This window comes from Sesamum indicum, linkage group LG2 (genome assembly GCF_000512975.1).
Source record: "Sesamum indicum cultivar Zhongzhi No. 13 linkage group LG2, S_indicum_v1.0, whole genome shotgun sequence".
NCBI lineage: Eukaryota > Viridiplantae > Streptophyta > Magnoliopsida > Lamiales > Pedaliaceae > Sesamum > Sesamum indicum.
The window spans coordinates 10,950,934-10,961,662 of record NC_026146.1 but is presented as its reverse complement, the minus strand read 5'-3'; the positions used below and the strand labels follow the sequence as shown (position 1 = coordinate 10,961,662).

The following is a 10,729-nucleotide window of genomic DNA, read 5'->3' as shown; positions in this document are numbered from 1 at the left end:
CTGTTTGTATTTTTCCTGTTATTCCGGGAACATCTAGCCTATATATTCACGAAAGATCATAATGTGGCTGCGGCAGTCGCTCACTTGTCGCCTCTTTTGGCGTTTTCCATACTTTTGAATAGCGTTCAACCAGTTCTTTCTGGTGAGGCTATATTCGGTTATTGATCTGATCGATATATTTCTTGTTGCTTCTCCAAATAACCAAACATCGTCAACTAACCAAAATACGTGCTGATAGAATGTCTAGCTTCTTGCTATGTTAAGCACATTGTGATGGAAAGTTTTGATGTGAACAGGTGTTGCTATTGGGGCTGGATGGCAGAGTGTTGTGGTATATGTGAACCTTGCTTGCTATTACTTGATAGGAATTCCCACTGGATTTTTGCTTGGTTATGTCATCAAATTACAAGTTGAGGTAAGTTTCCAACACGACCACCTGGATGATATCGGTACCATATTCTCTCATATTACACCCATAGTAGTAAACCTATTTAAACAAGTCAATGTTCGACTTAACCTAACTTGTTCAAGCTTGATCTCTGAACAATCAAATCGAGCTTAAACTCACTTTTTGAAACATGATATAGGAAAAAAGAAATGTTTGACTAGACTCAAACTTGTTCTACGCACTTGCAGGCGTCAAAATCGTTGGTTCTTTCATGATCCCGACACCTTCATATTTACGAGTTTGTTATACCTCGATGCTATTTGTCATTAACTAGCATGTTTTCACAGGGTGTTTGGATTGGAATGCTAATCGGCACGTTCATTCAAACTATCATTCTGCTCATAATAACAATAAGAACAGATTGGGAAAAACAGGTGCACATCCCTTTAATCTATTCTCCATTTATTTTGCTGAGATTTCATTGAACAAATGTGATGTCTTAAATCCCTTCTTGAGTCTCTGCAGGTCTACATTGCTCGCACAAGAGTTAATAGATGGTTTGTGGAAGCTAAACCTACTGATAACTCAGGGGCCACTTGATGAACAAATTTTGTATACTCGAATGTGATTTTTTGAGCGAAAGTTTATATACCTCTTAATTTGTGTAATAATGCCGATGTTCTTGGGGCTTTTCCAAAAAGTATAGGTGGTTTGTATAAATGATGACAATTTTCTGGTAAATTTATGTGTAATTTTAAGAAGGTATGAGTGTTTTGTATAAATAGACCATTGATCACGAATAGATGTAATGATCCTTTTTTTAATAGCTTGCAATTTTTTTTTTTTAATAATTTCACTTGGGCTTCAGCTTAGGTCATCACCACGACTTAGGATATGCCTTCAAAATTACACTCTAATACAATATTTACACTCGCAAAAAGAATCAAATTCACAACTATTTAATTGATAGTAACACGTTCTTAGCAACTGATCCAATAAGTATTTGCCAGCTCATTTTTGTTTGATTTAATAATCTTTAATGATGTTAAAGTGTTACAAACACTCCTTTAATTATAAAATTCAATATTACAAAGTTATCATTTAAAAGTTTTTAAAAAAAGTAGTAATAGGACAACTGAACTTATTGATTTGTTCTATAAGGAGGCAATCGTAATTCAATTCAAATAAATTCATTATTTCTCTAATTTAAAGTGAATTAATATAATTTATAAATCTTGTTAAAGAAGTTAGAATATTGATTAAATATGCTACGTAAACCTACTTACTAATGCAAGTGCTCATTTTTTTATTATTCATTACAAATTATGAAAATTGTATATGAGTAGCAGTTAGAATATTATTTGATCCTCTGCACTGTTAACTTATGATTTTTAAACTTAATTACTTAAAAATGATAATCTACAAAAGTTACTGTTGCATGGAGGGCCTAATTATTATTAGAAGCCAATGAGTTTCAAACCCTCAAAATACAAAACAGATTACAAATTACAGATCAAAATACACTAAGTATCAAAGCAGTAAAAATCGAACACACAAAAAGCTCAGAGAGCCGTATTTTGGCTTTACTCACGATCACGGAGATTGGCAGCCTAAAATACACCCACGGTTGCTGAAGTTCGGCACAAAACCCTTTGGCCACAAAAGGTCCCTTTTTCTCACACTTAGTTCTTGCACACACTAAGTTACCCACAACCACGAACCGATCACATATTTAAGGTGACTTTAGTTGCAGGTTAATGGAGGAGGATGGTGGTGACGAAGTCCCAGTAGCCATGGAAACCGAGGCAAGAAGAAGAGAAACAAATAAGATGGCGTTATTAAAGAGAGGAAGAGAGAAAGACCGATTAATGAATGAGAGGTTAGGATTTTATTTTTCAGCACTTGAGTCGGGTCGGGTCAGGTCGGGTCGTGGGCTTGAGCTTGGGCCGTCCAAATGGATAGTTGAGCCTACCATTTGGTCCTGTGCCATAAATTTTTTCAACAGTTACAATGAAATACATCGGTAAGCTTTTTAAAATAAAACAAATAATATTTGATGTCAGAAAGAATAGCACCACAATCTATAAATTCTATAAAGTGTTACAAAGTATGTATAAGCATAATCATCAAGGTCGAATTCAGTATGAATTAATTTTTCAAACATTTTTTTGTAAGAGAAGAAGAGAGATGAACTATTAAAATCCCAAAATACGGCCAAATACATACCTTTCTTAGTCATATTTTTCATATTTTCTAACAAAATAGTCGACAACTATACTGAGTTTGAACTCTTCTCACACCTTTGTAGAAGCTTGCAAGAGACAATGATCGGTGGATTGTTTTATGCATCTTTGGAGTAGGCGAGTAGTGATGCCCAAGAGAAGAGGAAAATAACAAAGGCACCAAAACTATGATGTCTGTTCATTTCACACATGTCTTTCAATTTTCATGGTCTTTTTCTAATTTTTTTTTTTTTGGCCACTTACAATGAGTAGAAAGGTAAATTGATCACTTCTGTAGAGTGTTTTGACATCTTTTAAAATCAGGGGTACTAAATATAATTTTTTAAATTACAAGAGATTTACCTGTAATCGGACCAAACTTTAGGGAAGAGAGTGTAATTATCTCTTAAATATACTAAGTAAACCTACTTTAACAAAATTCAAATATACAAGTGCTCCTTTCATATTATTCATTACAAATTATGTAAATTACATATGAGTAGGGAGTTTAGTTAGAATATTATTTGATCCTTTGTGCTTTTAACTTTAGATTTGTAAACTTGATTAACATTAAAATAATGGAAAAAATCACAATAAATTGCATGAGTGAGCATTCTAAAATAAACTAAATAATATTTGATGTTAGAAAAAATAGCAGCACATCTATAGGTTCAATAAAATATTTTAAAATATATGTAATAAGCATAGTCAATATTATATTAAATAACTAAATTTAAAATCTAACTATAATATTTGCTATTGAAATATAATTAATATAACTATTAGGCAACAAGATACAAAATATAATTATTTTATACTAAGGGTTTATTCAATTTGGATTATTTCTTCTTAAAATTAATAAACAATTAGTATAGCAATAAATTTCAAAACATTTAAAACTAAAAATATATCAATAAAAGAATATAAAAAAATATAATGTGTATAATTAATATTACTAAAACAAGATAAAATTTTATAAAGTTGAGGATAAACATTAATAACTATTAAAGGTAACAATTTAGAAATAACTATATACTAACATATTAGTCTGTAAACTAAATTTCAATTGTATATACTAGCAAAAGAAAATATATTGTTTTTTAGGAATAAACTTATAAAAAATTAAGTTAAGGGTAACAAAAATAGATACGTATTAGAAATAAAAATAGTTATCGACAAATAAAAACATTAATATTTATTAAATAGAAACGTCTTATTATTTGATTTTTTAATATTGCATAAATATATATGCACATAAAAGATTAAGTGGGTGTTCGGCTAAGCTTATGAGCTCTCTAAAATATCTTTTATGATGTTTGAAAATTTATAAAGTTTATAAAATTGCTTGGTATTTTTTTTTTTTTAATAAAGCTTATAAGATCTTGAAATAAGATATTCATTATCTTATAAGTTCTTTAAGTTCAACCAATCTATTTTATAAGATCTTTTAAAATCTTTAATTTTAATATTCAACAAACAAAATCAGTCTTACAATTTTGTTAGTATTTTATCTTTATCCTTCATATAATTGACATTTTTATTTTTGTTACCATAACTATGGCGAGTGTCGTTTTTGGTACTATAACATAAAAAAATACGCCTTTTTGCTCCCAAGTTAATGACAGAGGCCATGTTCCTTGCACGTGGGTGTTAATGGCCTTTACCTCCTATTCGTTCACGTGACTTTGACTTCAAAGGTCATGTTTAATTATACCAAAACTGCAAAAAAAAATATATATATATTTTCTTTTGGTACCATTAAAAGAAAAAAAATATATTTTGACCAACTTTGAGTTTTTATTTTTTATAAAAATAAAAATATTAGAAAAATTTTATTTTAATATATATAATAAAATAGATCTAGAATTATAATTGTTTCTATTTAAAATAATTTCTAAGATATTTTCTATTTTTTAAATTAAATTATTATTTGGTCTAAAAATATATTAATATTTGATCACAAACTATAAAAACTAAAATTTATTTTTGGAGTAAAAGTATTTAGATATATTTTTTTATTAAATAATAAATTAATTTTTAAATTAAAATTATTTACATTCTAGATAAATTATAGCAACTATTAATTTTTTTTAAAATTAAATTTTTATTTTGTTTGATATTATTTTAACAAACTTTAACCATAAATTATAAGAAATAAAGTTTTATTTTTAAAAAATTAAAAAAGAAATTTTATTTTAATATAAATAATAAAATAGTTTATAATTTTTTTTTATTTTAGATGAATTCTAACAAATTCTAATTATTTTTAAAACTAAATTATTATTTATTCTAAAAATATTTTGATAAACTATGATCGAAAAAAGTAAGAAATAAATTTTAGTTTTATTTCTAATATTTATCTCTAATGTAAATAACTATAATTTAAAAATTCATTTATTATTTAATAAAATGAAATTTATCTAATACTTTTATTCAAAATAAATTTCAATTTTTTATTAACTTTTTCTCAAATATTAACATATTTTTAAACCAAATAATAATTTAATTTTAAAATAGTAAAATAGATCCTAGAAATTATCTGAAATAAAAATAATTATAATTTTATAACTCTTTATTATATATATAAAAATAATACTTTTCTAATATGGTGAAAAAAAAAATGAAGTGAGGAAAGAATATGAAGGGAAAATGAAATTGGGATGTTGGAAGCCTAACTTATGCCAAAGTTTCCTCCTTTTTTGTAGCATCACGTGCTTTTTTTCTCCAAAATGATGGGGTTAACGGCAGTTAACGGAGCATAACAGTTATGTGGGCCGCACATGACTTTATGAGATAAAAAATGATTATTTTTTAGTTTAATGGTACCAAAACTCAAATTCACAATAATTGTGGTACCAAAAATGAAAATTACCTTTTTTAACGATACCAAAAATTTTTTTTTGCCCTATATAAAACACTCTAACATGTAATTATAAGGTTACCCAAATATTTTAAGAGTTTATCTCCAAAATATAATTCCATATTTTTAAACTCTTAAAATATTTTACAAGACGTTTCGAATGTGTTTAGTCGAACACCATCTAAGTTTATAAAAAATGTTATATGTTATTGAATAAGAAATAGACAATTAGATTCATATCAATGAGATCAAGAAATAACACAGAAAATATCAAATTAGAAATTACAAATAAAGGCATAAAATAACATTTATGCAATAATATTTTACTTTCACACTAATTTATTCCGACTACAAGATCATCAAATATAATAATTAGTAAATATAAAATCGAAACTTTTGGTTTTTAAGAATTATTATTTTTTATTTAATAGTAACAAGTAAATCTTAAAATGAATTACAAAAAATAAAATTAAATTGCTTTAAATACCTATTATCAATTCTTTTTAAATATAATTGTATATCCTAATGTTTCAATGATAGACATATATATATATATAAATAAAATTATAAGTTTAATATTTTTTGCAATTAATTGATGTACTGATCACTTCTAAATATATGATTTTACAATACACGTCATGCATTCTAATATATATATATAGCATCTATATATATATATATACACACATATATGATTTACTTATATTGTTATCTACAACCAAAATTGAAGCTATTTTAAATACTTTTTTAGCCTAATTAGGTGAGATAATGATTTTTTTTTTGCCCTTTTTGGCTGAATTTTGAGGTCTCTGATATCTGCCTTCAAAGGTTAAACAACCAAGAACATCACCTACCCCCCCACCCCTAAAGTCGTTATATGTTCTAATAAAGGGGTTTATAGGTAATAGTCGCTATTCACAGTTATCGGTCAATAGTTGTTCATACTGCTTCCTCGTGTCATATTGTGTGGCTATAAATAAAATCATTGTAAGTTTTTTTAGAGTAAATTACGACAATCTTCTTTAAAAATTGGCATAATTACAAATACATGTTTGTTGCTTGAAAAATTAGAAATATTCCCTAATTTTAACATCCGTTCAACAACGAGCTCATTCCGTTAATATCATGATTTTCTATATTATTATTTTATTTTGTGATAAAATACGATTTCATCCGTACACTTGACCATTTATATAGTTTTGATTTTTTAAACTTTCAAATTTAACAGTATTAGTTCTCAAACTATCATATTTTTAACACTTTTGATCCGATCGTTAGATTTTCGTAGTTAAGTTACATTATTCTCTTCCTCTGCCAAAAATGGCGAAAGAGGAGGAGACAATTCTTCTTGGACTAGAAAGTAGAAAGCAACTATTGACAATTATGTCTCACAAAACATTTGAACTACATCCATTTGTTGTCGCAGCTTTTAAAGTAAAGCCTACCAATTGGCATATCATAAACTACAATTTTTACTCCTATAATACGAAAAATGAGTAAAAAATTTCATGTAAAAAAAATAATAAATTATCCCTTATATTTTAAAAAATAAAGCAAATTACGGCCCCATCAAAGATTAAGATACGAGATAATTTGCTTTTATATTTACAGGAAAATTTTTGTTCATTTCATATATCATAGGAAGGTAAATTGCATTTAAACCAAATTATAATCATTTTTTTTTTTTCCCTCCAATGCTTTTTCCGTCCATAACTACACTTAACGTTTCAATTGGGAGGAAAAGGGAAAGTGAAAGGAAAAGAGGGAGGAAAAGAATAATAGTTTTCCTTCAAGTTGTTTAGTATGATTGAATCGGGATTAAATATCAAATACTTTTCTTGTTTGGTACGAAAAAAACAGATTGAAAAAAAATGACTAATTTTTGTAGTTATACTAAACAATCCTTCTCTTCATTTTGTATTAGAAATAATTGAATTAATATTATACTAATATAATTTTAGTATATCAAAAATTTGAAAAGCTTATTAATGAAAATGTTTATCAAATAAGAAGAAGAATATTTTTTATAAATAAAAATATTTGTCAAAATGAGTATTTTTCATTTATTCTAAATTGTTTAATTCAAATAAAATAAAAATTACTAACAATGTTTTCGTCTAACAAATTCAAATTCAAACATAAATGCTTTTGATGGTACACAAAACAACTTTATATATGATCTCTAGACGCATTGAATAAGGCAAGCATTTCTAGCGATTTTGTTATACTTTCCCTGACAATTGTGTACGGTATTATCAGGGGGAAGGAGAAAAAAATTGGAGGAAAATTATATGTAGATATGTACGGGTAATTGAGTAAATAAAAATAAAAAGTATATTTTTTTGCCTTTTTGGCCTTATAATTCCACTTTTCTGCCCAATTTCAGACGGAACAAATTTGCACTCCGGAAGGGTTTCATATACAACTAATTTTACTTCACCTTCATCTCTTCCTTAAACAAAACACCAAATTATCTCTTATACATTTATTTTTACTTCCACTTCTCTTATACCACACTTTTCTTCCCAATCAAACACCCCAACCAATTTTCATTTCGTTATGCATGCGGAAAGTATGTAAAGGAGATTGAAAGAAATATTAGAATCTAAATAAATTGGGATAAGCATTTCTTAGGGAGTTTCTTTTGAAATACACACCATGAATATGATGTGAGAAGGGAGCAAAAAACTAAAAAGATGTATGTGATATTTTATTCCTGAGACGGAAAATTGTCTTTAGGACTAACGTAGAGGCTAGATCCTTCATGTCAAGGGGATGGGAATATTAATAGGTAAGAACAACTCACAGTGCATGAGTGAAGTGCTACGAAAATGTGATGTTAGGCTGCGGACAATTGTGAATTTTGGTCTTCGAACATTGTCAGTTATGTGCTTTTGGTTTTCAAACAATTTGAGGTTGCAGTTTTTGTTCTTCCATAAGTAAAAAACCATTAAAATTGATGGAATTTTAGTTTGAAGGGGAAAAAACAGTCGCTTTCCTCCCATTTTATGGAAATTCTAAGCCATCGGGCTCTCGGTCAAATCTGAACCAATCATATGATAAGTGCAATATACTTGTCGTGTGATTGGTGTGCAATTCAAGGAAAGTGACCAATCACTTAGCAAGTACGATACACTTAGTCTGTGATTGATCTGGCCCTCATTTTATGGATATTTTCAAATTTTGATGAAGTGCACCTATTTCTCCCATTTTTCAACAACTTTTAAGAGATCAAAGCTGTAACAACTCTTCTCAACTTCCACTACGTACCTTTCATATTTTAAAACTTTCTTAATTTTTTTTTAATTTCTTCAAGTAAATTAACAATTAAAAATTTTATTAATTATGCACATTTATCTAGGTTTATATAATACACACAGTTAGAATTAATCAAAACCCAAAATATGGATGAGAACAATGGGAGCAAAGAAGAGGATCTCAAGGCTAAAATATGGATGGAGAACAAGAAGATGTGGGTGGTGGCTGGCCCTGCTATTTTCACCCGATTCTCGACGTTCGGTATAAATGTCATCAGCCAAGCATTTATAGGCCACATTGACTCCACAGAGCTGGCTGCTTTTGCTTTGATTGCCACTCTTCTTGCAAGATTTGCCAATGGTTTATTGGTATACTACTTCATACCTTCTCTGTTTATCATTCTTGTAGTTCTTGGAATTTGATTTCTTCATATCAAAGTGATCGGGAAATTGCAAGACTGTATGTGAAATGGATGAAGAAATGATAGGAAAAACAAATGCAAAAACACACAATTTTTACGTGATTCGGAATATAATTTCGTGTGATTACAAAAGATGCATTAAGGAAGCTGTAAGTCTAGATTTGGCAACTCACTGTAGAGTTGATATGTGATAATTGGTCGTGGGTGTAACGTTGGGTCAGACTTTACGTTAGTAAATAGTTCTATCTCTTGTGGGGGAATAAGTGCACGTATTATGATTTGATTGTCGGGTGGAGAGCCTATAAGATGTGGATTATAAGGTATATGTAAGATCAAAAACATATCAATTTGAAACGTGAGAGTTGCCTTTTGATGAGGTAAAACATATACTGTGAACATTTCACCTGAAGTTTCTGATTCTGAACCTGCAGCTAGGAGCGGCTAGTGGATTGGAAACTCTATGTGGGCAAGCCTACGGAGCACGACAATACCACATGCTCGGGATATATCTGCAACGATCATGGGTTGTTTTGATTGTAATTACGACGACTGTACTAGTGCCCGTTTATATTTTTGCAGGCCCTATCTTAAAAGCGATAGGACAGGATGAAGTTATTGCGAAAGTGGCGGGGGATATTGCTCTCTGGTTCATTCCTGTGATATACTCCTTTATCCTATCATTCAGCTGCCAAATATTTTTACAAGCACAAAGCAAGAACGTGATCATCACATACTTGGCAGCGTTTTCATTATCGTTTCATGTTATCCTGTCGTGGCTTCTAACAGTTAAGTACAAATTCGGTCTGAAAGGCGCTTTGATATCAACAATTTTGGCATATTGGCTTCCAAACGTGGGGCAATTTATATTCGTTGTCTGTGGAGGATGTCGAGAAACATGGAAAGGTTTCACAACCTTAGCCTTCAAAGATCTTTGGCCGGTTGTCAAGCTTTCTTTATCGTCTGGTGCTATGCTCTGGTAAGGCCTAATCCACCTGAAATGCAGTTCCATGAATTCATTAACTTGGCATCTTTTGGTACTCATATTGTTAACCATTTCATGCAAAGTTATGATCTCTTCAGGTCTGCAATGAGATAATAACATAAAAACATAGCTTTTGAAACAATTACCTATGGATTTTTGGCAGAGGATTGCCATTCGTTAACCTCAATAGTTGTTGTCTTTGGTGACAGTCTCGAACTCTGGTACAATGCCATACTGATTCTTTTGACAGGAAACTTGAAAAACGCAGAGGTTGAACTTGATGCTCTTTCTATCTGGTACTACTCTTTCTGTTCTCTTTAATTTCCTCATCCTTCGTTTATACAGAACTTGAAAATCCTTTCCTTACCTCAGTCTTAGCATCAATGGTTGGGAAATGATGATATCGCTTGGTTTCATGGCCGCAGCAAGGTATTCTTTTCGTACTTACAGTTGTCTTATAGGCCATGAAAGCTAACAAAACTTGATCTTGATCCATGATGTTCCAACTTTATATTGCAGCGTTCGGGTCTCAAATGAGCTAGGAAAAGGGGATTCTAAAGCGGCAAAATTCTCAATTGTGAACATAGTGCTAACTTCT

The 10,729-nt window shown here is 29.5% G+C and overlaps 1 protein-coding gene and 1 pseudogene across 1 annotated transcript in view; both read left to right on the top strand.

Moving 5' to 3' along the window:
• The window catches only part of LOC105155766 (protein DETOXIFICATION 21-like), a 14,249-nt gene extending 13,159 nt beyond the window's left edge, over positions 1-1,090 (top strand). The window contains exon 9 of the mRNA XM_020692001.1: positions 914-1,090. Within this exon, the coding sequence (XP_020547660.1) occupies positions 914-988 (75 nt within the window). The 3' untranslated portion in view covers positions 989-1,090. The remainder of the gene's footprint in view (positions 1-913) is intronic.
• LOC105155764 overlaps positions 8,828-10,729 on the top strand; it is a 3,103-nt pseudogene continuing 1,201 nt past the window's right edge.